The following is a 24,593-nucleotide window of genomic DNA, read 5'->3' on the forward strand; positions in this document are numbered from 1 at the left end:
GTAATCTGTACTGCCAGTTAGCCCCAGAAATGCCCTGGACACTAAATCTGTCCAAGCTGAAAACAAAATTTACCATCTCTAGCATATCATTCTGATTCAGGTGGTCTTTACTACAGGACTTTTTTCGTGTAACGCTTGGCAAGTTGGTTGAGGCTAAGAAATGAAGACCGGAGTCTGAAGCAAATAAAAGTTACATACAACTTTTACTGACATTCTTGAACATGGATAGTATTAAACCAAGGGTCACTGTGCCAGGAAAGGAAAAATTAAGTACTGTAATTATATATATTGAATATACTGAGCTATCCCAAGGATAAAGGAATCACTGTTTACTATGATAATGATCTGGAGGTTTAAAAAACAAAAAACAAAACACAAAACAAAGAAAACCACTCAAATTAACTGGGCCAGAAATCTTATTTGCTCTTCCTTCTCCCCAACAGATTTTTATTTCGAGTTAGTTCTATCTAAGGAATTTACACCCTTGTTCATTTAAGTCACCCTAAAGTGGAGTATTTAATCAATGTTGGTTATTTTCTCATTGGAGTATTGACATTTTAAAGAAATCCTAATTAAAACGGACAATATGGACAGATTCTGATGGAATTATTCTTGTTCATCTACTCTTTTCGTTTGGACAGAGGTATCTGCCGGTACTGAGATGTAAGTGATCAGCTGAAGGGAGAAACTGTACACCATGTGACGGACAAATTACCTGCCTCAAGAAAGCACTTACGACCATTCTGTAGCCACTCAGTGACCTTGGCTAGAAACCAATGGCTGTGCGGCGTGAGGTAAGATGAAAGGAAATACCCTGGGGATCCAGGACTTATGCATTTGCTGAAACGTCCGCTTCCACTACAAGGCTTTGGGATGTCTAGTCTGTAGACTGGAAGAACATTAATACTGACTCACGCAGAAACGATATAGCTACATATTGAACTGCGGGAAGGGGTGGCAAAACCCTCTGCAAACAGGAAGTGCCGCAAGAGCACCGAGATAAGGACGAGGCCCTACGTGAGCGCAGCCTTCGGGTTTTCCTTGGGCCGATCAGCACCGACTCCCCTGCTCTTGGCGAGGCGCGTCTAGCTCCCGGGAACGAGAAATGTGCCCGCCGCAGCAGGGGCCCACAGGAATGAAGGCCGCCGGCGCTGCGTAGGCCCAACAGTTCCCCGCGCCCTCGCCCCCGGCCCAGCCCGGCCCTTCTTCCCCCCGCCTCGGCAGAGTGGCCTCATCAGGGGGCGAAGAACTCGACGAGCATGAGGCCCGCAGAGCCCGTGTCGGAGATGCGACTCTCGAAGTTGTCCGTGAGTTCTAGTACGTCGGCGGCAGCCGCGAGGCGGGCCGCGGCGAGAAGCAGCGCCACACCCGGGAACAGCGCTAGGCGGCGGAGGCGCATGGCGGCGAGGTGGGGTGGGGGCGGCCAGAAGGGTCGCGGCTCGGCCGGGACTGCGGCGGTCGGACGCACGACCACAAACCGTCTGCCTGCGCTCGCGCGTCTGGCCCGTGCGGTCTTGCAGCCGGAGGTCCCAACCCCCAAGCCCGGCTCCGGCCGCTGTGTGGCAGCCGCTGATTGGCTGCGCGGCGCCTTCGTCGGGCGGGCGGGACCAGCTGGTAACCGCCGAGTGGCCAGAGCGCTGGGCGGGGCCGAGGCGGCGAGTGGCTGGGCGAGCGTGGCTGGTCCCGGTCCTGGGCTGGGGGCAGGGGCTAGGGCCGGGTCCCGAGGTGAGCCGAAGCCTGGGAGTCGGGCGGGGCGGGGAATGGGGCGCAGTGAGGCTGGGAGCCGGCCCTGAGCTCGTCCTGCGTAGGGATAGCCGGGCTTGGGGCGCCTGAGCTGGAGGCGGAAGCGTGAAGTCAGGGCTGAGTGGGCGAAGAGAACCTGGGCTGAGGTGAGGCCTAGAAGCGAGAATGGAGGAGAGAAGGAGCTAGCCCCCGAAGAAGTGTTGGAGTGGACACACTTGGGACGGGACCCTTTTTCAAAATGTCAGGCCTCGGCATTTTGTCCAATTTCTCTTCACTTGGTTTCTCTTTCGTGGGCAGGCCAAGCCCTCCTCCAGCTCCACCTCATTGCCCGATTCTCTCAGGCCCAAGTGGGACCCAGATTCTTTGTCCAGCCCCGGGCCCCTACCCTTGTGGCTGCTCCTTTTTCTTGAGGTGTTTTTGTTTGTTTTGTTTTGTTTTTAATGAGCTCTTAATTAGTAATGCCGTCACAAAGTGAAGATGCCTGGCCGCTTGGTCGACCTCGCAGTGTCTTTACCACTCAGCCCCTTTTGTTTCAAAAAACCCTGAGTCTTAGTACAATGTTTGTTCTTCCCAACTGCTCCTAGTTCCTAAATGTGGGTACATTAAGAAATCTTAAGGGCAAAGAGGGTGGGGAGGAGGGGACAGAAAACCTGTAATCCTTGGTGCAGCTCCAAGAATGAAATGACACTTGATGCTTACATTTTCTTAGCAGACATGGCCGCTTACCACCAAGAAGGGCAGATGCAGCTGCCTCGAGCTGATGCCATTCGTTCACGTCTCATCGATACTTTCTCTCTCATCGAGCATTTGCAAGGCTTGAGCCAAGCTGTGCCGCGGCACACTATCAGGGAGTTACTCGGTCAGCAGCCTATTTCTTCACTAATTTAAATTTAAGACTCTTATCCACATCCTCTACATTTAAGAGTGGAAAATTCTGGGGAGGTCGGTTTAGTTGCTGATTTACCAAACTTGATAAATCAAGGGCTTGTAAATAAAACTGAGGAGATAGAATCCACGTCTTTCCCTTTTAGGCCTAGGATAGCCACTAGCCATGGATGATTGGGAACAGTTTCTGTCAAAGACTCTTAAAACTTTGAGAGTGAACCTGCTGCTTTTGTGGGCATGGACAGTGTTGGTTATAAGCAATACATTTGTTCTCACTCCATACAGAATTCTTAGTTGCTGTGAGAAGAGAAGGACCAGCAGTAAGGCATTAGGGGGACCGATTATCTGACCAATATCGCTGTCCCCAACCCTACCTGCTCTATTTTCTTTGTATTTATCCACTATCCCTTTTTAATTTTTGTTGTAGATCCTTCCCGCCAGAAGAAACTTATGTTGGGAGATCAACACCAGCTAGTGCATTTCTCTATAAAGCCTCAACGTATAGGGCAGATTTCACATGCCGAGAGGCTGTTGAGCAGGCTTCATGTGCGCTGCAGTCAGAGGCCACCTCTTTCTTTGTGGGCCGGATGGGTCCTTGAGTGTATCCTTTCATGTCACTCATTTTTATCCTGGCTGTTGATCATCTGACTAATGACTTATTTTTTGCTCCCCAAACTCCATTGTCTCATTCTCACTGCTTATGTTATTGCTCTTATTATTTCAACTGCATAAATCAGAAAGAACTCCACTCTGTACGTTTCCTTAAGAGATAACAGGTCCTCTCTTCAAAAACTTCATCATCTTCCTGGTCTTTTTGAATGCGATCGTACTGATGGTTGAAATAGGTGAGAACTGACGCTGTATGAAAGAGGAAGTGAGGCCGGGCGCGGTGGCTCACACGTGTAATCCTAGCACTTTGGGAGGCTGGGGCGGGCGGATTGCCGGAGCTCAGGAGTTGGAGACCAGCCTGGGCAACGTGAAAACCCCGTCTCTACTAAAAAATACAAAAAATCAGCCGGGCTTGGTATCACAAGCCTGTAGTCCCAGCTACTTGGGAGGCTGAGGCAGGAGAATTGCTTGAACCCAGGAGGCGTAGGTTTCAGTGAGCCTAGATTGTGCCACTGCATTTCAGCCTGGGCGACAGAGTACAACTCTGTCTCAAAAAAAAAAAAAAAAAAAAGGAAGTGGGTAGGAGTAATTTTTTTTTTCCAAATTGATCATTTTACATTTTTGAACGTCATTTGAATTGTGATAGGGACAATTATATTAAGCCTCCTGGAGTAGGATTTATGCAACTGCTAAAATCTAGAAATATCGGCTGGGAATGGTAGCTCATGCCTGTAATCCACTTTGGGAGGCCAAGGTGGTTGGATTATTTGAGGTCAGGAGTTCAAGACCAGCCTGGCCAACATGTTGAAACCCCGTCTCTACTAAAAATAGAAAAAATTAGCTGGGCGTGGTGGCGGGCACCTGTAATCCCAGCTACTCAGCACGCTGAGGCAGGAGAATGCTTGATCCTGGGAAGCGGAGGTTGCAGTGAGCTGAAATCACGCCACTGCACCCCATCTCAAAAAAAAAAAAAGAAATATTAATATTTGGAGGGCTCTCAAGAGTGTACTAGATACAGAACATCTAGACACATAAAACTAGGTGTAATATGTAGCAATGTAACAAATCCACAAGAAACTGAACTTGGGAAGACCAGTTTTATATCTGTTGTCAGACAATTGTTTGAATTAACCTTTTCTGTTAAAGATATTGGTGCCTATCAGTGAACGATCTAACATTTATATTTTTACAAGTATATTTAGAAAGATTAAGTATAAATAAGAAAGCTCACAAAGTATGGAAAGGTAGGTAAAACTAAGATATTAGCTGAGCCAAAAAAAATGCTTAAAAAGGAAATGATTCTGAAACCAATAATAAATTATATGAAATATATTCAAAACATAAGTATGTCTGCAAAATCAGTGAGCTCATTTGTTGATAATCTCAAACTGCTCAGAAATGATGAAAGGATAGTAGAACTACTCACTTGTTTCATTCTCACTGTTGTGGGGAAGTCTCCCACTTTATTTTTTAGAGACAGAGTCTTACTTTGTTGCTTAGGTTGGAGTGCAGTGGTGTGATCATGGCTCATTGCAGCCTCGACCTCCAGGGCTCAATTGATCCTCCCACCTCAGCCTCCTGAGTAGCTTGGACTACAGGTGCATGCCACTACACCAAGCTAATTATGTTTTTTTTTTTTTTTTTTTTTTTTTTTGTAGAGACAGGGTCTCACTATGTTGCCCAGGCTGGTCTTGAACTCCTAGGCTCAAAAGATCCTCATGCCTCAGCCTCCCAAAGTGCTGGGATTACAGGCATGAGCCACCATGTCCAGTCTTGGAGGAATTTTTAAGAGAAGGGCATAGTTATGAAGCTCTTGGCTGTTTATGTCACACAGATATTTTCCTCAACAGAAATGTCCAGTGCCTGTAGCAAGTTCAGGACGCTGCCTCTAGCTCCAAGTCCCCTGCAAGCTTCTCTCTGGGGCCCAGGCATGGTGGCTCATGCCTGTAATCCCAGCACTTTGGGAGGCTGAGGCAGGAGGATCGCTTGAGCTCAGGAGTTTGAGACCAGCCTGGCCAACGTGGAGAAACCTCATCTCTACAAAAAATAGAAAAATTACCTAGGTGTGGTGGCACCTGCCTGTAGTCCCAGCTACTCAGCAGGCTGAGGTGGGAGGATCACTTGAGCCTGGGAGGTGGAGGTTGCAGTGAGCCATCGTGCAACTGAACTCCAGCCTAGGTGACAAAGTGAGACCCTGTCTCAAAAAAATAAAATAGTCCTTTGTGCAGTCAGGTCAAAGATATTTAAATATACAACAATAATTGATGTCACTGACCCACTACAGTATACTGTATACTTTGAGGTGTTTTATTTCCTCCTCGTAATGGTGAAGATTTTGAACTAAGTTACTTATAATTCCCTTTTATTGTATGATTGCTGCCATGTATTTGCCTTGTATGGCTAGAATTACAGTCCTAAGCCTTGGAATGAAGTAAATAATAGTAACCATACAGGATTCCCTAGATCAGTGGTCCCCAGCCTTTTTGGCATCAGGGACTGGTTTCTTGGAAGACAGTTTTTCCATGGATGGAGTAGGACGGAGGTTTCAGGATGAAGCTGTTCTACCTCAGATCATCAGGCATTAGATTCTCCTAAGGGTCACGCACATGCAGTTCACAATAGGGCTCGCCCTCCTATGAGAATGTAATACCACAGCCACAGCTGATCTGACAGGAGGTGGAGCTCAGGCGGTAATTCTCAGTCACCCACCACTCACTGCTGCATGGCCAGGTTCCTAACAGACCATGGACTGGTACCAGTCCGTAGCCTGGGGCTTGGGCCCCCTTCCCTAGATTTAATAGACAAATCAAAATAGAATAGCACTAACTATTCTATTTGGTAAAACAGTTAACTGAATATGAAACCTGATCACTGTGCCAGAGGGTAAGTAGATAGCCAGACTAGAAATTACCTGGCAAGCTCATGGAAATTTTATCTTATTAAGCTTATTCTTGTGGTAGAAAGGGAGGAGGGATTTTGCAAAGGGAAATTATTTGTGATTTACATATTTCTTTGAACAGACTAATTCATATGATAAACATTAAGACTTTTTTTAGGCTTAAAAATTTTTTTTCCCATCACAAAGTGATCTAAACTGTTAGGGCTTTAAAAAATCTGCTTCCACAAGTTGATATTAGTAATTCTGTTCAGCCGGGCGCGGTGGCTCAAGCCTGTAATCCCAGCACTTTGGGAGGCCGAGGCGGGCGGATCACGAGGTCAGGAGATCGAGACCATCCTGGCTAACATGGTGAAACCCCGTCTCTACTAAAAATACAAGAAATTAGCCGAGCGTGTTGGCGGGCGCCTGTAGTCCCAGCTACTCAGGAGGCTGAGGCAGGAGAATGGCATGAACCTGGGAGGCGGAGCTTGCAGTGAGCCGAGATCGCGCCACTGCACTCCAGCCTAGGGGACAGAGCAAGACTCCGTCTCAAAAAAAAAAAAAAAAAAAAAGTAATTCCGTTCTGCGCTTTAAACATCAATTGGCTTATTTTTAAAATCTCATATTTTGTTTCTAAATAATGAGAAAGAAAAAAAGATTTGACTCATTTGCAAGCATTTGTCAGAAAATAACACAATGCAAGTGTAGACAATCCTTAAAATTAAAAACTGAGTATATTGGGAGGCTGAGGTGGCAGGATCACTTGAGGCCAGGAGATTGAGGCTGTAGTGAGCTATGATCTCACCAGTGCACTACAGCCTGGGTGACAGAGCAAGACCCTGTCTCAAAAATAAAATAAAACCTAAGTATAATATCATTACAATTTTTTTTTCCCAAAGATGGGCATATTCCTGAAGATTACAATTTTTTACATTGACTTTTAAAGTCCTAGAGAGGGTTTGATGTGCTATATAAAGTTTTTGGTGAAATGAATGAAATTTATAGAATCTGATGAAGATCATCTTGAGATTATACTTGCAGAATTATCATTCTTAATGCTCTTCATGAAATCGTATTTCTGGCTGGGCATGTGGCTCATGCCTGTAATCCCAGCATTTTGGAAGGCCTAGTCCTGCGGATCACTTGAGATCAGGAGTTCAAGACCAACCGGGCCAACATGGTGAAACCCTGTCTCTACTAAAAATACAAGAATCAGTGGGTATGGTGATGTGCACCTATGGTCCCAGTTTCTCGGGAGGCTGAGGCAGGAGAATCGCTTGAACCCGGGAGGCGGAGTTTGTAGTGACTGAGATGGCAGCTGGGCAACAGTGAGTGGGAATCCATCTCAAAAAAAAAAGAAAGAAATTATGTTTCAACATCAGTGTTTCTTGTTTCATGATGGATATAACTAGCCAAAACATTACTAAAAATATTAAAACTGTGTAAATGTCAACATCTACATATCAGTTTGTTGTTGCAGTGTACTATTCTCCTCACCTATAATATTGGACTCCTTGAAACCAATGTGAATTTACGTGGTATTCTGTGAGGTGACCTACTGTTGTTTTTCTAGAATGGGGGTAGCAATAGATAACTGTTCATGGTGAACTCTACCCTGTAAAATAGAATTATATATTTGCCTGACTTGCTTGATCAAATGGCTACTGTCTGTCACCCTGAGAAGAATATTGAAGCATAGATATTCACTGCTACTTCACTTCACTGGCTAAGATTCCTGGGTAGACTTCACTGGGTTCCTGGTCTCTATTTCCATTAAGACTCCTTTGCCTTGCTATAGCAGCCTGAAAAATTCCAAGAATTTTAAAAAGGTATTTTTCATCTTCAGAGAGGACACATTACTTGATGTAGAGTGGAGGCAGTCACTTTTGCACATTCTGTGCTGCTGAGGCAATTTCTGCTATTTGTTCCTCTGAACTTCCTTGGGTTTGTTTAGCTTCTATAAAATTATTCATTTTTCCAGAGAGTAAAAGTGCTACTGCTTCTGTAATTTGGACTTCCCTACTTAAACTATTTTAAACTACTCAAAACTATATTCTGCTTTACAAGAGCCTTATATTACTTCATTGCTGTCTTTGGGTTCCTTTTTGCAAGGGCAAAAACTGCATAAAAATTATAGCATTCTATTTTCCAGCCACAAATGTGGTCCTCAGCTCTTTCTAATTATATAATCCTATGCTCCTGAGAGCTAGAATTTATTGTTAAGTGAAAAAAGTTTGTATTTTATTGAATCTAAGCTGTCATCAACGGTGAAATTCACTATTTACCACTAAGAAATAAAAATCATGCTCAATTAAACTGGGACACATCGCTGATTGTAAAATGCATCCTCACTTTGGGAGGCCAAGGCGGACAGATCACGAGGTCCAGAGATGGAGACCATCCTGGCCAACATGGTGAAACCCCGTCTCTACCAAAAATACAAAAATTAGCTGGGCATGGTGGCGCACGTCTGTAGTCCTAGCTACTTGGGAGGCTGAGGCAGGAGAATCGCTTGAACCCAGGAGGCAGAGGTTGCAGTGAGCTGAGATTGCACCACTGCACTCCAGCTTGGCAACAGAGCGAGACTCCATCTCAAAAAAAAAAAAAAAAAAAATCCTAATTTCATGGATGTTAAAATGTGAAAAATTGTACATCTTAGAGAAACATGCATGAAAGAAAAACTTACAGAAGAAGTACAGAGCCTAAATAAGCATAGGAGTGCTGGGTGCAGTGGCTCATGCCTATAACCCCAGCACTTTGGGAGACCAAGGTAGGAAGATCACTTGAGCCCAGGAGTTTGAGGCCAACGTGGGCAGCATAGGGAGACCCCATCTCTACAAGTAATTTAAAGAAAAAATTAGCTGGGCATGGTGATGTGTGCCTGTGGTCCCAGTTGCCCAGAGGCTCTTGAGCCCGGAAGATCCAGGCTTCCGTGAACCATGATTATGCCACTGCACTCCTCCAGCCTGGGTGACAGAGTGAGACTCTGTCTCAAAACAAGCATAGGAATAAGTATAGCGTAACTCCATTGGTTTTTAGAAGGGGCTAACCTCTGCGAAATTCTAGGTATGATTGAAGTATGGTTCTGTTCTTTTTGTCTGGATTCAGTTCAGCATCAGGATGACTTTAAAGCCAGAGCACCACAATGTTGATTTCTATTTAGCTCTTAAGCCTATTATAATCTGAGTGTTTTTGTTTCCAGAGTGTGGCATACATCTATTCATTGTATAAAAGAGTTGAAGAAGGTTGAAAGAGAAAGGCAATGAATTAAGGAATAGCAATTAGTAAATAATAGGTTTCGGCTGGGCGCGGTGGCTCACACCTGTAATCCCAGCACTTTGGGAGGCTGAGGCGGGCGGATCACCTGAGGTCAGCAGTTCGAGACCAGCCTCAGCATGGAGAAACCCCATCTCTACTAAAAATACAAAATTAGCTGGGTGTGGTGGTACATGCCTGTAATCCCAGCTACTTGGGAGGCCGAGGCAGGATAATTGCTTGAACCCAGGAGGCAAAGGTTGCGGTGAGACGAGATGGCACCATTGCACTCCAGCCTGGGCAACAAGAGCGAAACTCCATTTCAAAAAAAAAAAACAAAAGTAAATAATCGGTTTCTAGAGAGGAAGTACGCATTCAATTTGCTTTGCAGAGCAAAACCAATTTTAGGCAGGGAAGAAAGGAAAAGTTTTAAAAGAAAGCTAGCAGAACCAAGTGATTTGTTGTTATAATTCGATAGACCCTAATGATTCTGGCTTGTTTCTACATTCATTATAATGTACTTCAGATATCATGGCCCTGTATTTTCATTCTGTTCTCAAGACCCATTGCTTTCTTGTGAACTTTGGGACTGAGATAACAGTACAGTAGATGGGGGTGGGGGGTTGGAGGTAGGGGTAATTAAAGAGAGTAGTCTCTTAGTAGCTGTCTGACCCCCAGAGTGGATCGGAAGTGACTTGTAGCTGGGCAGACATAACTATATCAACAGATTGGTTGTGACTATGTTTTATGGTCAATTCTGTCCTTCCCTGTATTTCACAGGTTGAAGCAACAGTGTTAAGAAGAGAAACTCAAAGAAAAATGGAACCGTAGTGGGCAAAACTGTGGTTCATAAGTGTGATCATTCTCCATCATTCGATTTCCAGCTTCCTTAACTTTTATTCCTCCTTTGCTCTATCCTCACAGAATTGCTGGAATCCACAAATACCAAACTATGGCCATTGAAGCTGACCTTGGAGGTGGCAGCTTGGTTTATCTTGCTTATTTTCATCCTGGAGATCCTTCTTAAGTGGCTATCCAACTTTTCCGTTTTCTGGAAGAGTGCCTGGAATGTCTTTGACTTTGTTGTTACCATGTTGGTAAGGATAGAGATCCTGAGGGTTCGTTTAGTGGGATGAAGAATGTGCCTAGGTGCGAAAGAACAAGAAAAGTTAACATGATAATAGGAAGAAACAAAATTTTTTTTTTTGAGACGGAGTCTCGCTCTGTCGTCCAGGCTGGAGTGCAGTGGCTCAATCTCGGCTCACTGCAAGCTCCGCCTCCAGGTTCACACCATTCTCCTGCCTCAGCCTCTCCGAGTAGCTGGGACTACAGGCGCCGGCCACCACGCCCAGCTAATTTTTTGTATTTTTTAGTAGAGACGGGGTTTCACCGTGGTCTCGATCTCTTGACCTCATGATCCGCCCGCCTCGGCCTCCCAAAGTGCTGGGATTACAAGCATGAGCCACCGAGCCCGGCCTAACAAAAATTTACTTAACTTCCTTCTTTTGATTTTTTTTCCTAAAACGAAACATCAATCATTGCAGGAGTTGTTGGTATTAGGAGCAAAGTAGACTACAACATCAACACCAACAAGAGCATCTGCCGGTTACTGAGCTCTTACTAAGTGCCAGGCACTATTTTAAGTGTTTTCCTTACATTATCTCATTTATGCTCCACAACAACCCAATTAAATAACCATGAATTTTATCCCCCTTTTTATGTCTGAACTAGTTGAAGTACAGTGTTTAAGCAACTTAATATAGAAAGGCTGAATAGTAAGCAATTCTCAGAGAATGCTATTCAAGGGATAATGCCCAGGGAACAATGAAGAGGATGAGATGAAGAAGGTGTAACTTTGCCTGGGTGCCTTGGGGTGTATTTTACTGATAATCTGTGTGTTTTCCACAGTCCCTGCTTCCCGAGGTTGTGGTATTGGTAGGGGTAACAGGCCAATCGGTGTGGCTTCAGCTTCTGAGGATCTGTCGGGTGCTGAGGTCTCTCAAACTCCTTGCACAATTCCGTCAAATTCGAGTTATTATTTTGGTCCTGGTCAGGGCCCTCAAGGTGATTTGACTGTTGCAAGCTAAAGCAGGGGGCAAGGTAGATAAATATGAGGGCTTAACATAGAATATGAAACAAATTGGCCGGGTGCTGTGGCTCACGCCTGTAATCCCAGCAGTTTGGGAGGCCGAGGGGGGAACAGGTCATGAGGTCAGGAGTTCGAGACCAGCCTGACCAACATGGTGAAACCCTGTCTCTACTAAAAATTAAAAAAAAAAAAAAAAAAAAAGCCGAGCTTGGTGGTGTGTGCGTGTAATCCCAGCTACTCAGGAGGTTGAGGCAGAAGAATCACTTGAACCCGGGAGGCGGAAGTTGCAGTGAGCCGAGACCGCGCCACTGCACTGCAGCCTAGGCGACAAAGTGAAACTCCATCTAAAAAAAAACTAAACAATATGAAACAAATCTGGGTGGGTCAAAGAAGGCAATGAAATGTCCTGTGAAATGTTATTGGATGAGAAGTGGCTGGGGACTGGTGCAATGGTTCAGAGATGACTGGGTTCAGCAGTGCAAGAGAGGGTTTGGTGGGAGATTGCCAGGTGGGCTTGACTGGGCTGTTGATAGAGATCAGCCTAGTCTGGCCCACGTCTGACATGAGAGTTATGGCCTCTAGAGCATGACCTTCCTCTTGATGTTGCTGCTCATCTTCTTCTACATTTTTGCTGTGACTGGTGTCTACGTCTTCTCAGAGTACACCCGTTCCCCTCGTCAGGACCTGGAGTACCATGTGTTCTTTTCGTAAGCAGAGCTGGGGACAGCTGGGTGAGGGGAGAAAATCTGGCTAAGAGACCAGGAAGCTTGTCCAAAGTATAGTAATATAAAAAGTACAGTCTATTCCAAGAAACTGAAATAGAACACAATAGGGAGAGGGAAAGAGAAAGCAAAAGAATAGTGAACGGTATTAGCTCTGATCTTGAGGGTAGGGCAGCTAGTTCCATGTTTATTCTGGGTTTTGCAAATTCAGACCACACTGTCATCAGCCATCTTTAAATAGCAGTACACTCCAGTGGTTAAGCTTGGTTTCTGTGACTCAGTTACCTCTTTTGAAAAATGGGGGTGGGGCGCAGTGGCTCACCCCTGAAATCCAAGCACTTTGGGAGGCCAAGGCGGGTGGATCAAGAGGTCAAGAGATCGAGACCATCCTAGCCAACATGGTGAAACCCCGTCTCTACCAAAAATACAAAAATTAGCCAGATGTGGTGGCTGGCGCCTGTAGTCCCAGCTACTTGGGAGGCTGAGGCAGGAGAATTGCTTGAATCTGGGAGGCAGAGATTGCAGTGAGCCGAGATAGTGCCACTGCTCTCCAGCCTGGCAAGAGAGCAAGACTCCATCTCAAAAAAAAAGAAAGAAAAAGAAAAATGGGAATAGGCTGGGCACAGTGGCTCACGCCTGTAATCCCAGCAGTTTCAGAAGCCAAGACAGGTGGATCACCTGAGGTCAGGAGTTTGAGACCAGCCTGGCCAACATGGTGAAACGCTGTCTCTACTAAAAATACAAAAATTAACTGGGCATGGTGGTGGGCGCCTGTAATCCCAGCTACTCCAGAGGCTGAGACAGGACAATCACTTGACTTGGGAGGCAGAGATTGCAGTGAGCTGAGATTGAGCCACTGCACTCTAGCCTGGGCAACAAAGAGTGAAACTCCATCTCCATCTCAAAAAAAAAAAAAAAAAAAAAGAATAATAGCAGTGCTACTTCATAAGAGTGTGGGGTTAAATGTGGTAATGCATTTAAGCACTTAGCACAGTATGTAACACATTATAAGTGATCAATGAATGTTACTGTGATTCTCAAATATGATCACTGGTTTTATCCCAGTCTCTACATATTACACATGCACATGCCTATTCCTGATCTCTGTCTAGAAAACCCTAATCAGTGCTCACTTTGGCAGCACATGTACTAAAATTGGAAGGATATAGAGAAGATTAGCATGGCCCTTGTGCAAGGATGAAACACAAATTTATGAAGTGTTACATATTTTTTAAAATATTAAACCACTAATCAGTGTTTTCTAGAAGAAAATCAACTTGAATTTCGAGTAGATAATCCTGTTTATGAATTAGAATTCAATCTTGTCAGCGCCTCTCAGGACTCTGTTAAACTCTTAACAGATAGTTTTGTAAGAGTATTGAGTTAGGAAAGTCCCAGATTTTATCCTATGCAAGCTCTGATGTTTTCAATAAATTGTATATGGGGGACTAAAAAGAAAGGTAGTAAAATTTAGATACCTTCCCGGAAACTTTTTACTTTTTTAGTAATTTTTAAATATTAATTTTATAATTTGTATATATTCATTATTTAGGATCACATATGTTTATGTAACTACCCATTTACTTGCATATCATTTCATACCAGCAAACTAATAGGAATAATTTTGTGAATGATCTTCTATTTTGCTACATTTGCTAATTTTGCTAAATTTTGCTAAATTACGAGTGATCTTCTATTAAGTGGAGTCCATAGAGCAGTAGAGAATAAAATTAGCAAAAACGGCCAGGCATGGTGGCTCACACCTGTAATCCCAGCACTTTAGGAGGCTGAGGCAGGCAGATCACTTGAGGTCAGGAGTTCAAGACCAGCCTGGCCAACATGGTGAAACCCTGTCTCTACTAAAAATATGAAAATTGGCTGGGCATGGTGGCACATGCCTGTAATCCCAACTACTCAGGAGGCTGAGGCGAGAGAATTGCTTGAGCCTGGAAGGCAGAGGTTGAAGTGAGCTGAGATCATGCAACTCCAGCCTGGATGATAGAGTGAGACTCTGTCTCAAAAAAAAAAAAATTAGAAAAACTATCTAGTTGGTGATTCATTCATCTTTTAAAAATTCAGTCAATACCTATTTATTATTTATTATACCCAAGGACTAATGGAATAGTGAGAGTTAGTCATAGATTATTCATGATAAAGGAGAATTTAGGCTGGGTGTGGTGGCTCACACCTGTAATCCTAGCACTTCGGGAGGCTAAGACTGGCAGATCACCTTAGGTCAGGAGTTCGAGACCAGCCTGGCCAACATAGCAAAACCCCATCTCTACTAAAAATACACAAATTAGCTGGGCGTGGTGGTGCATGCCTATAATCCCAGCTACTCGGGAGGCTGAGGCAGGAGAATCTCTTGAACCCAGGAGGTGGAGGTTGCAGTGAGCCTAGATCACGCCACTGCACTCCAGCCTGGGCAACAGAGTGAGACTCCATCTAATAAAAACAACAACAACGACAACAACAACAACACTTCAACCTGAAGAATGATTAGCTAAAAACTGAGTATGGTAGAAAAGGAGCCAAAATCAGAACAAACTACAAAGAAATGCTTTATGTTTCTTTAAAAGTAAGAATCGTACCAATTTTGAAAGGTTTAGGTCTCTGCTTCTGTCTCTTCACATGCCTTTTTCTTTAGGGACCTCCCGAATTCCCTGGTAACAGTGTTCATTCTCTTCACCTTGGATCATTGGTATGCACTGCTTCAGGACGTCTGGAAGGTGCCTGAAGTCAGTCGCATCTTCAGCAGCATCTATTTCATCCTTTGGTTGTTGCTTGGCTCCATTATCTTTCGAAGTATCATAGTAGCCATGATGGGTAAGCATAGAGGAGGTGCAACTTGTTTGGGAAGGGTGGTTGGGAAAAAGTCTGAAAGCTGGGATTGGTGGCTTATGGGTATAAAGAACCTAGTATAGCAGGAAGGCTTGGGATCTGGATTGGATATTTCACTTGGATTCTCCCCACCCAAGCCCTCTTCCCACATCTAGTCATTACCGTCTCCCAGCTCCTAATGGCCCTTTGTGGCAGTTACTAACTTTCAGAATATCAGGAAAGAGCTGAATGAGGAGATGACACGTCGGGAGTTTCAGCTCAAAGCTGACATGTTCAAGCGGCAGATCATCCAGAGGTCTGCTTCTCCCTTTTCAACCCCAACTTTCCTTCTCAAGGGTTTCCTGAGCTCATCTCTTGTTTCTACTCCTTAACCCCACTTTTCCCTTTGTGACAGTAGATTTGCCCCCAAAGATAAGAATTCTCTAGCTCTAGAATATTGCCTGATTCTTCATGCACTGTGAGGAGTCCCATTTTTTTTTCACCCCTTGACTACAATTTGTTCTCCCCAATTAGTTTTCTTCACTTTCTGATATGAACTCTTTTTTTCTTACCACACTTTTGCTTGAATATAACTGTCTTCGCTCTTTTTTTATTTTTTATTTTTATTTGTTGCTCTGCAGGAGAAAATACATGTCACGTGAAGCACTGAGGTCAAGCCATAGCAAAATAGAGGACAGGTTAGGAGTATGTATGTGAACTGGGATAGAAACACGTGAAGGAGGAGAGGGTGGAAAACTAAAGATGAAGATTGGCTTTGAGAGGGAATTCGTTCATTTAATAACTGCATATTGTAGTAGGTTGACTAGTGGCACCCGAAATAATATGTTCATGTCCTTACTCCCTGGAACCTGTGAATGTGACCTTATTTGGAAAAAAAAAAGATCCTAAGTTAAGGATCTTGAGATGAGATCATCCTGGATTATCCAGGTAGGTCCTAAATCCAATGGCAAGGGTACTTATAAGAGATGAAAGAGGAGAAGACACAGAGAATAGGAGAAGGCGATGTGAAGATGGAGATAGAGGTTGGGGCTAATGCCACCACAAGCCAAGGGAAGCTGAAGAATGCCAGGCAGCTGCCAGAAGTAGAAGAGGCAAGGAACTTCTCCTCTAAAGCCTCCAGAGGGAGTATGGCCCTGCCAACACCTTCATTTCAGACTCTGGCCTCTAGAATTGTGAGGGAATATATTTCTGTCATTTTAAGCTACCATGTTTATAGTAATTTGTTATGGCAGCCACAGGACACTAATACAAATACCTTCAATGAAACAGATATGATTCTAGACCCCAGGTGTTTTAGCAGTGAACAAAAAAAGCAGAAGCAGAAGTAAACTCATTCACTCATTAACAAATAATTACTGGCTAGATGTGGTGGCTTATACTTGTAATCCCAACTGAGAGGCCAAAGCAAGAGGATTGCTTGAAGTTCAAGCCAGAAGTTCAAGGCTGCATTGAGACATGATTGCACCACTGTACTCCAGCCTGGGCAACACAGCAATATCCCATCTCAAAAATTTAGCAGGGGGGACGTGGTGGCTCATGCCTGTAATACCAGCATTTTGGAAAACAGGTGGGCAGATGACTTGAGCTCAGGAGTTGAAGATTAAACTAGGCAATATGGCAAAATCCTGTCTCTACGAACAAAAATTAGCTGTATGTGGTGGTGTGCTCCTGTGGTCCCAGCTACTTAGGAGGCTGAGGTGGGAGGATTGGTGAGGCTGTGGTGACCATGATTGTGCCACTGCTCTACAGCCTGGGTGACAGAGTAAGACCCTGTCTCAAATAAACAAACAAAAAGCAATAAAGAACAAATAATTATTGAATACTTAGTAGGTGCTTGGGATGTATCAGTGAACAAAGTAGACAATAATGCCTGCTTCGTGGAGCTTACATATTAGTAGTGGTAAAGAGATAATAAGCAAATTAAATAAGTAAATTAATCTGTTAAAATATGATAAGCATTATGGGAAAATTAAAAGTACAACAGGTTAAGGGAGATTGAGAGTAGAAGGTGGGATTGCAGATGGGTTGTAGTTTTGTTTTTTTTTTTTTTTTTTTTGAGACAGAGTCTCGCTCTGTCACCAGGCTGGAGTGCAGTGGCACGATATCGGCTCACTGCAGCCTCCACCTCCTGGGTTCAAGCGATTCTCCTGCCTCAGCCTCCCAAGTAGCTGGGACTACAGGTGCCCGCCACCATGCCTGGCTAATTTATTTATTTTTTTTGTATTTTAGTAGAGACGAGGTTTCACCATGTTGCTCAGGCTGGTCTCAAACTCTTGAGCTCAGGCACTCCACCCGCCTCAGCCTCCCAAAGTGTTAGGATTACAGGCGTGAGCCATTGGGCCCAGCCACAGATGGGTTGTAGTTTTAAACAGGGTAGTCACGGTGACCTCACTGAAAAGGTAATGTGAGCAAAGACTTGAAGGAGGTAAGGGGATTACCATGTGGATATCTGTAAGAAGAGTGTTAATAGGCAGATGAAACAGCTAGTGCAAAGGTCCTAAGCTGGAAGCATGCTTGGTGTGTTTGAGAAACAGCAAAGAGGCCATTGTGACTGGAGTAGAGTGAGCAGGGGGAAGAGTGCTGGGAAATGAAGTCAGAGAGATAATGGTGACCTGATCCTGTAGGGTTATGGGTGCCATTGTAGGGACTTTGAAATGGCAAGCAGAACAGAGGAGTGACATGAAGTGACTTACGTTTAAGAAGGATTACTCTGGTTGCTGTGTTGATAGAAGAAAAAGGGAAGGAGCAGAGAGATCAGTTGGGAGGCTATGCTGCTGCCCAGGCAAGAAATGATGACAGCTTAGGCCAGAGTGGTGGCAGTGAGTTAGTGAGAAAAGATATATTTCGAAGGTAGAGTCAGCAGGATTTCTTGATGGACTGAATATGGGAGGGAAGAGAAGAGTTAAGGATGACACATGAATGATTGAGGTTGGAAGTGTCTGAGTTTAGAGTTTGGGAGTAGTTTGGCCCTCATTGTCTTATGCCCCAGCTTTAGGGGGTGGCCAGGGGCAGAACCAGAATAATGAGTGGACTAGTCATATCTCGTAAATGTTTGTGAAGCCATAAATTTCTCCTTTCTGTTCAAGAGGAGCTAGTCAACAAAGGGAAAGTTTGGACTTATCAGAAGTGTCTGAAGTAGAGTCTAATTATGGTGCCACTGAAGAGGATTTAATAACATCTGCATCAAAAACAGAAGAGACCTTGTCAAAAAAGAGAGAGTACCAGTCTTCCTCCTGTGTCTCCTCCACATCCTCTTCCTATTCTTCCTCTTCTGAATCCAGATTTTCTGAATCTATTGGTGAGCCGAAGAACTATAATAATGAGTTTTTTCCATTTGAATTCAGACTCCTCTATAAGACATCTTAGTCTTAACAGGAGCTCTCCCACTATATCTCCTTTCCAATTTTCTGGTCTTAATTACTTTCTTTTTGCTTCTTAATTTCCCCTGTACTTCGTCACTTCGGGTAAGTGTGGCCGTGGCCCTCTTTGCTCATTGTAAAAAGTGGTTTCTTACTGATGCACCCTTTCCCTCCTTGCTTCCTGTTACCTCTTTCCACCCCACCTTTCCACCCACACCGTAGGATTTACCAGCTCTTACCAAGTTTTACAAATCTAGACGTGCTTTTCTGAAGCATTCCTCCCTGTAGGTCGTTTGGACTGGGAGACTCTTGTGCACGAAAATCTGCCCGGGCTAATGGAAATGGATCAGGATGACCGTGTTTGGCCCAGAGACTCACTCTTCCGATATTTTGAGTTGCTAGAAAAGCTTCAGTATAACCTAGAGGAGCGTAAGAAGTTACAAGAGTTTGCAGGTATGGAGTTAGGGCAGTCATGGGGACCATGGGAATCTATATATATAGCGTTTATAGCTGTGGAGAAGGAGGAGAGTGTCCACCATTCTGGCATCTCAGCTTCTCAATTTCTGCCTACAACTAAAATAGGCAAATTCTTGGTTTGGTATGTCACATTCTGGGAATGTGTCCCACTTTTCCCTAACTGAGAGAAAACCTACAAACTCTGCTTCTGTGGCAGGGGACGCCCAAATCCTATGAGGTAAGAGAGCTTATTTCCCAAGAAGAGAAAGTCTAATCCCAGTTGTTGGGAATTAGGACAAGGTAGGCTCTTGCTTGATTTGAGCAGCCCACCAGTTTCTGCTCGTTTGTTCTCTCTGAAGATTGCATTTCAGACTTGAGCAGCAGGGCCTAAGCCTCAAGCTGGAGAGCTATGGGGGGTCAGACAATGAGCAGGAGGCCCACAAGTGCTTACTGTCCTAACTCCCTAAAGAGGTTTATGAATTCTAAACTTCTATTTGTATCTGCCACTTCTAGTGTCAGCCTCTATAAAGATAAATATGTGATTTAAATAGCAGAGTTTGATGTAAACTGAGATCTATTCAAAGTTATTTTTCCTAAATTTCATTACTTCATGACTAATTTGGATTAATATAATTTCCCTCTAAAAGGAAAAAAAAAGGCCGGGCACGGTGGCTCACGCCTATAATCCCAGCACTTTGGGAGGCCGAGGTGGGCGGATCATGAGGTCAGGAGATCAGGATCATCCTGGTCAACATGGTGAGACCCCGTCTCTACTAAAATACAAAAAAGTCAGCCAGGCGTAGTGGTGCATGCTATGTAGTCCCAGCTACTCGGGAGGCTGAGGCATGAGAATTGCTTGAACCTGGAAGGCAGAGATTGCAGTGAGCAGAGATCACGCCACTGAACTCCAGCCTGGCAACAGAACGAGACTCCGTCTCAAAACAAAGCAAAAACAGAAGAGTTAGGGGTGGATTTTTATAATTTAATATGTGTTATCTGGGGTTTCCCCTACATGTCTAGTTGAAATCAACTCAGTGTGAAAATAAGAAATTAGAGAGGAGGACTGTGTGTTTGTGTGTGGTGGGCACAGGTGGGAAAAGAGGAATTTATAACATTGGAACATGGAATTTAGGGCAAGATGTGAAAGACAGGCTTTGCTTACTTCACAATGTTGCCTAAATTTAATCATGTTCCTTCTAGTCATTCTTAGTCCTGCCTTCCCACTTATTCTCTAAGGAGGACAGGGTGAAAAGGAGTAAAATGCAGCAAGGTAGTTTCTTTAATCCTGATAAAACTTGTCTATGGCGAAGAGTACACAGAATCATATGGCTTAATTTAAAGATTAGTGAAGACTTGTGAGGGAACCTAGAACCCAGAAAAGCAGGGTCTTCACCAAACATTTATGTATGTAGAATATTCTTAGCTCTCCAGCCTCACAATCTGTTTCCTTTGCAGTGCAGGCACTGATGAACTTGGAAGACAAGTAAAGCAATGGATGGCTTCAATATCCTTGGGCCCAGCAAAAGATTATGAAGGGAATTGTTGGAAATAGAGAATTGAAAATATAAATGTCTGTTCAGATAGAACAATGTCTGTTCATTAAAATTAAAATGTATAAGTGTCTAGGCCACTCACGGTGAAACCCCGTCTCTACTAAAAATACAAAAAAAATTAGCTGGGTGTGGTGGCAGATGCCTGTAATCCTAGCTACTTGGGAGCCTGAGGCAGGAGAATCACTTGAACCTGGGAGGCAGAGGTTGCAGTGAGCCAAGATCACACCACTGCACTCCAGCCTGGGCAACAGAGTGAGACTCTGTCTCAAAAAAAAAAAAAATATATATATATATCTATAAGTGTCTAATAGATACTCCTAGTAGCTGCTCAGTAGTCTGCCTCTGAGATAAGGGATATTGAAAGTCATAAGGTCAAGCAAAAGAGTTAGTTCAAGCTGAGTGTGGTGATGTGTGCCTCTAGTCCCAGCTATGAGCTGAGGCAGGATTGTTTGAGGCAGGGAGTTCGAGGCTGCAGCAAGCTAGGATCATATCACTGCATTCCAGCCTGGGCAACATAGCAAGACCCTATCTCTAAAAAAGAACGAAACAAGGAGGCTGAGGCAGGAGAATGGCATGAACCCGGGAGGCGGAGCTTGCAGTGAGCCGAGATCGCTTCGCTGCACTCCAGCCTGGGCGACAGAGCAAGACTCTAACTCTAAAAAAAAAAAAAAAAACAAAAAACAACAAGTTAGCTCAGATGCCAGTGGAGTCTATGCTCCTTAGCTTTCTACCCTTTCCACAGCTCCTGAATCTGACTCATTTCTTGACTTTATCATTATAGCTTCCACCCTTCCTGCAACCTCTACTGCCTGATTAGAGTCCTAATTTTACCCTCTCCCTCCCTGATGCATAGGTAAAGGCCTCTCTGTGGAGTAAGGAGATCTTCAGAGCTGTTAGTGTAACTAATTGAGAAGTATTGTTTCCATTGCGTGTTCTGCTCATGTTGCTTCTCTTGTGAACCATTAACTTTAATTGGATATTATTTTTACCTGTTTCTGGACCGAAAGTCTCTTTATTTCATTTTGCCTTTGCTCAGGGCAGTGTTCAAATCAGTAAGTGTTGTACAGGTTTTTAGTGTTAAAAGGGATTTCAGAGTTAATCTATCTCCCATCAAAGCAGGAACACCTTTTAGAACATCACTGAAAGGAGGATTATCCAGGTAATGCTTAATGTTTCTAGTTATTTGGGATTTATTATCTAGAAGGGATCCCATTCCATTGTTAAAAGATTTAAGTCTTTAGACATGTTTATTATTAAAAATTATATCACTTGAGTGTTTAACATGTATGAGAATATTTATATATTTAGTATATATATACTGTATATAGAGTATGCATATTTCATAAAATAATCATATATGGAAGATAGCTTCACATTTTTAGAGATCAGAAAACTAAGGCCTAAAGAAATTAAGTAAGTTAAGTAGCTTGCCCAAGAGCGTATACCAAGTAAGAGGTAGAGTTAAGGTTTTAACTCAGGTTAAAAATTCTGAGTTGAGAAAAAAATCAGTTGAAGCCATTTAAACAATAAAATAGCTTACTGGAGACTGGAAAGTTTAAAGGTAGTATAGCTTCAGGATTGATTTAATGTAAAAATTCACTGTGGTTAGATCTGTGGTTTTGTTTCTCTGGAATTTTCCTATCGGCGCTCTCTTCCATGTGTTCTTGTTATTCTCAGACTGGCTTCACTTGGGTAGCCAGATAATTTTCTGAAGCGCCTAGGCTTGCACACCTATTTACCCATATGCAGGGGAAGAGAGCCAGTGACTCCTTTTTCAGTCAATGAACAAAATTTTTGAGCTTTGGGTCACAATAATGGTTATTCCTGGAGTGAAGATACTGATGGGGAGGAAGCATGAAGCATCTGGAGTGCTATAGATATGTTCCATATCTTGATCTGCATGGTGGTTACACAGGTATATATAGATGTAAAAATTCAACAAACTGTACACTTAAAATTTGGACATTAACTGTATATGAGTCAGCCTCCACTCTAAAGATATCCTGACCACCACTCTGATTGGACCAAGAAGTTAGGTCATATGCTATGTCTGAACAAATTGTTGAGGTAAGGCGGTGGATGTGATGAAATCACTAATTAAGGCTTTCTTCTGAACTGGAGGTAAGGTCAGTAACACCCAAGCTTAAGTAAGGGCTGCTACCCAAATGGGGAAGAGATGAAAGGGGGCAATAAGGTGGTAATTATAAAGTCCTCACCTAAGAGTATGTCTGGCAAAAGGCCAAGATGGGGAAAAGGCAAATGAATTGAATGTCCAGAATAAACAAATCTATGAAGACAGAAAGTAGATTAGTGGTTTCTTGAAGGTTGGAGAGGGGGGAATTGAGACTGACAGATGATAGGTATAGGGTTTATTTGGCAGGTGATGGAAATGTTCTGGAATTAGATAGCCTTGAATAGTTCAACAATATAATATATTTAAAAACACTGAATTGGGCCAGGTGTGGTGGCTCACTCTTGTAATCCCAGCAGTTTGGGAGGCCGAGGCGGGCGGATCACCTTAGGTGAGGAGTTCGAGACCAGCCTGACCAACATGGTGAAACCCCCACCCCCATCTCTACTAAAAATACAAAATTAGCCGGTCGTGGTGGTGGGTGCGTTTAATCCCAGCTACTTGGGAGGCTGAGGCAGGAGAATTGCTTGAACCTGGGAGGTGGAGGTTGCAGTGAGCCGAGAGCACGCCATTGCACTCCAGCCTGGTCAACAAGAGCGAAACTCCTGTCTCAAAAAAAAAAAAAAAAAAAAGCTGGACTGGAGCATCATCCATTGAACTTGTCAATCAGAATACAATAAACATCATAAAACAGAATAAGGAAGCATTATTTTATAAATCTTACATATATTATCCACAAAGGAGATGCTCTTCAATAGTTTTGCTCAGTGTGGCCTGAAGATGAGCAGAATTGGCTTCATCTGGTCATTTGTTAGAAGTGTAGAATCTCTCACTAGCACAAGACTAAAAAATAATTAAAAAAATAAGTATAGGGGCCAGGCGCAGTGGCTCACACCTGTAATCCCAGCACTTTGGGAGGCAGAGGTGGGCAGATCACGAGGTCAGGAGTTCCAGACCAGCCTGACCAACATGGTGAAACCTTGTCTGTACTAAAAATACAAAAATTAGCCGGGCGTGGTGGCACACACCTGTAATCCCAGCTACTCAGGAGGCTGAGGCAGGAGCATTGCTTGAACCCAGGAGGTGGAGGTTGCAGTGAGCTGAGATTGCACCACTGCACTCCAACCAAAAAAAAGGAAAAAGAATCTCAGGCCCCATCCCCCAGGCCTATTGAATCAGGTGATGTAGCTGCACATAAAAGATTCAGAATGGCCGGGTGTGGTGGCTCATGCCTGTAATCCCAGCACTTTGGGAGACGGAGGCAGGTGAATCATGAGGTCAGGAGTTCAAAACCAGCCTGGCCAACATGGTGAAACCCTGTCTCTAGTAAAACTACAAAAATTAGCTGGGGACGGTGTAAGGCGCCTGTAATCCCAGCTACTCAGGAGGCTGAGGCAGGAAAATCACTTGAACCTGGCTGACAGAGGTTGCAAAAAAAAAAAAAAAAAAAAAGATTCATAAGGCACTGCTTCATAGGTATTTGATGAATATTCCCTCCTTCTACTTTTTCCCCCCAACACTACACAGATGTACCCTCTTGACTTTCTTTTTCTTTTCTTCCCTTTTCTTTTTTTCTTTTTTTTCCTCCCTCCTTCCCTCCCTCCCTCCCTCCCTTCCTTCCTTCCTACCTTCCTTCCGTCCTTCCTTCCTTCCCTCTCCCTCTCTCTCTCTCCCTCTCTCCTCTGCCCCTTCTCTCTTTCTTTCTTTTTCCCACACGGAGCTGGCTGTGCAGGAGACGAGAGTTTTACTATTATTACTCAAATTAGTCTCTTCTGACGTTTTTGAGACGGAGTATCACTCTGTCGCCCAAGCTGCAGTGCAGTGGCACAGTCTCTGCTCATTGCAACCTCCACCTCTTGGGTTTAAGTGATTCTCGTGCCTCAGCCTCCCAAGTAACTGGGACTACAGTCGCACGCCACCACACCTGGCTAATTTTTGTATTTTTAGTAGAGATGGGTTTTTTGCCATGTTGGCCAGGCTGGTCTTGAACTCCTGGCCTCAGGATTCAAGAAATCCGCCCCTCCTTTGCCTCCCGAAGTGCTGTGATTACAGGCATGAGCCACTGCGCCTGG

At 44.0% G+C, this 24,593-nt stretch overlaps 2 protein-coding genes and 1 non-coding gene across 6 annotated transcripts in view; all 3 read left to right on the forward strand.

Annotated features, from left to right (window-relative positions):
* Positions 1-678: 678 nt before the first annotated feature.
* LOC129481704 (cation channel sperm-associated protein 2) lies at positions 679-20,467 on the forward strand. Of its 4 annotated transcripts, none has more exons than XM_063639492.1 (13): positions 679-1,614; positions 2,453-2,602; positions 3,056-3,229; positions 3,405-3,473; positions 10,295-10,467; positions 11,279-11,434; positions 12,042-12,166; positions 14,829-15,007; positions 15,218-15,317; positions 15,643-15,699; positions 18,109-18,320; positions 18,655-18,834; positions 20,293-20,467. In XM_063639492.1, exons 1-13 carry the CDS (start codon positions 1,260-1,262, stop codon positions 20,322-20,324), a joined length of 1,962 nt encoding a protein of 653 aa, XP_063495562.1. In that variant the 5' UTR covers positions 679-1,259; the 3' UTR covers positions 20,325-20,467. The 4 variants fall into 4 exon arrangements, with proteins under 4 accessions (XP_063495562.1, XP_063495563.1, XP_063495565.1 ...); XM_063639493.1 differs by having other exon boundaries at positions 18,670-18,834; XM_063639495.1 differs by lacking the exons at positions 18,655-18,834; positions 20,293-20,467 and adding an exon at positions 15,817-15,949 and having other exon boundaries at positions 18,109-18,205.
* Positions 13,307-13,413, forward strand: LOC129483579 (U6 spliceosomal RNA). Its single transcript, XR_008658102.1, has one exon. It is a non-coding gene; the product is annotated as a U6 spliceosomal RNA (small nuclear RNA).
* STRC (stereocilin) overlaps positions 19,506-24,593 on the forward strand; it is a 28,578-nt gene continuing 23,490 nt past the window's right edge. The window contains exon 1 of the mRNA XM_063639486.1: positions 19,506-19,593. The gene's annotated coding sequence lies outside the window, so the exon portion shown is untranslated. The remainder of the gene's footprint in view (positions 19,594-24,593) is intronic.

This window comes from Symphalangus syndactylus, chromosome 5 (genome assembly GCF_028878055.3).
Source record: "Symphalangus syndactylus isolate Jambi chromosome 5, NHGRI_mSymSyn1-v2.1_pri, whole genome shotgun sequence".
Classification (NCBI taxonomy): Eukaryota; Metazoa; Chordata; class Mammalia; order Primates; family Hylobatidae; genus Symphalangus; species Symphalangus syndactylus.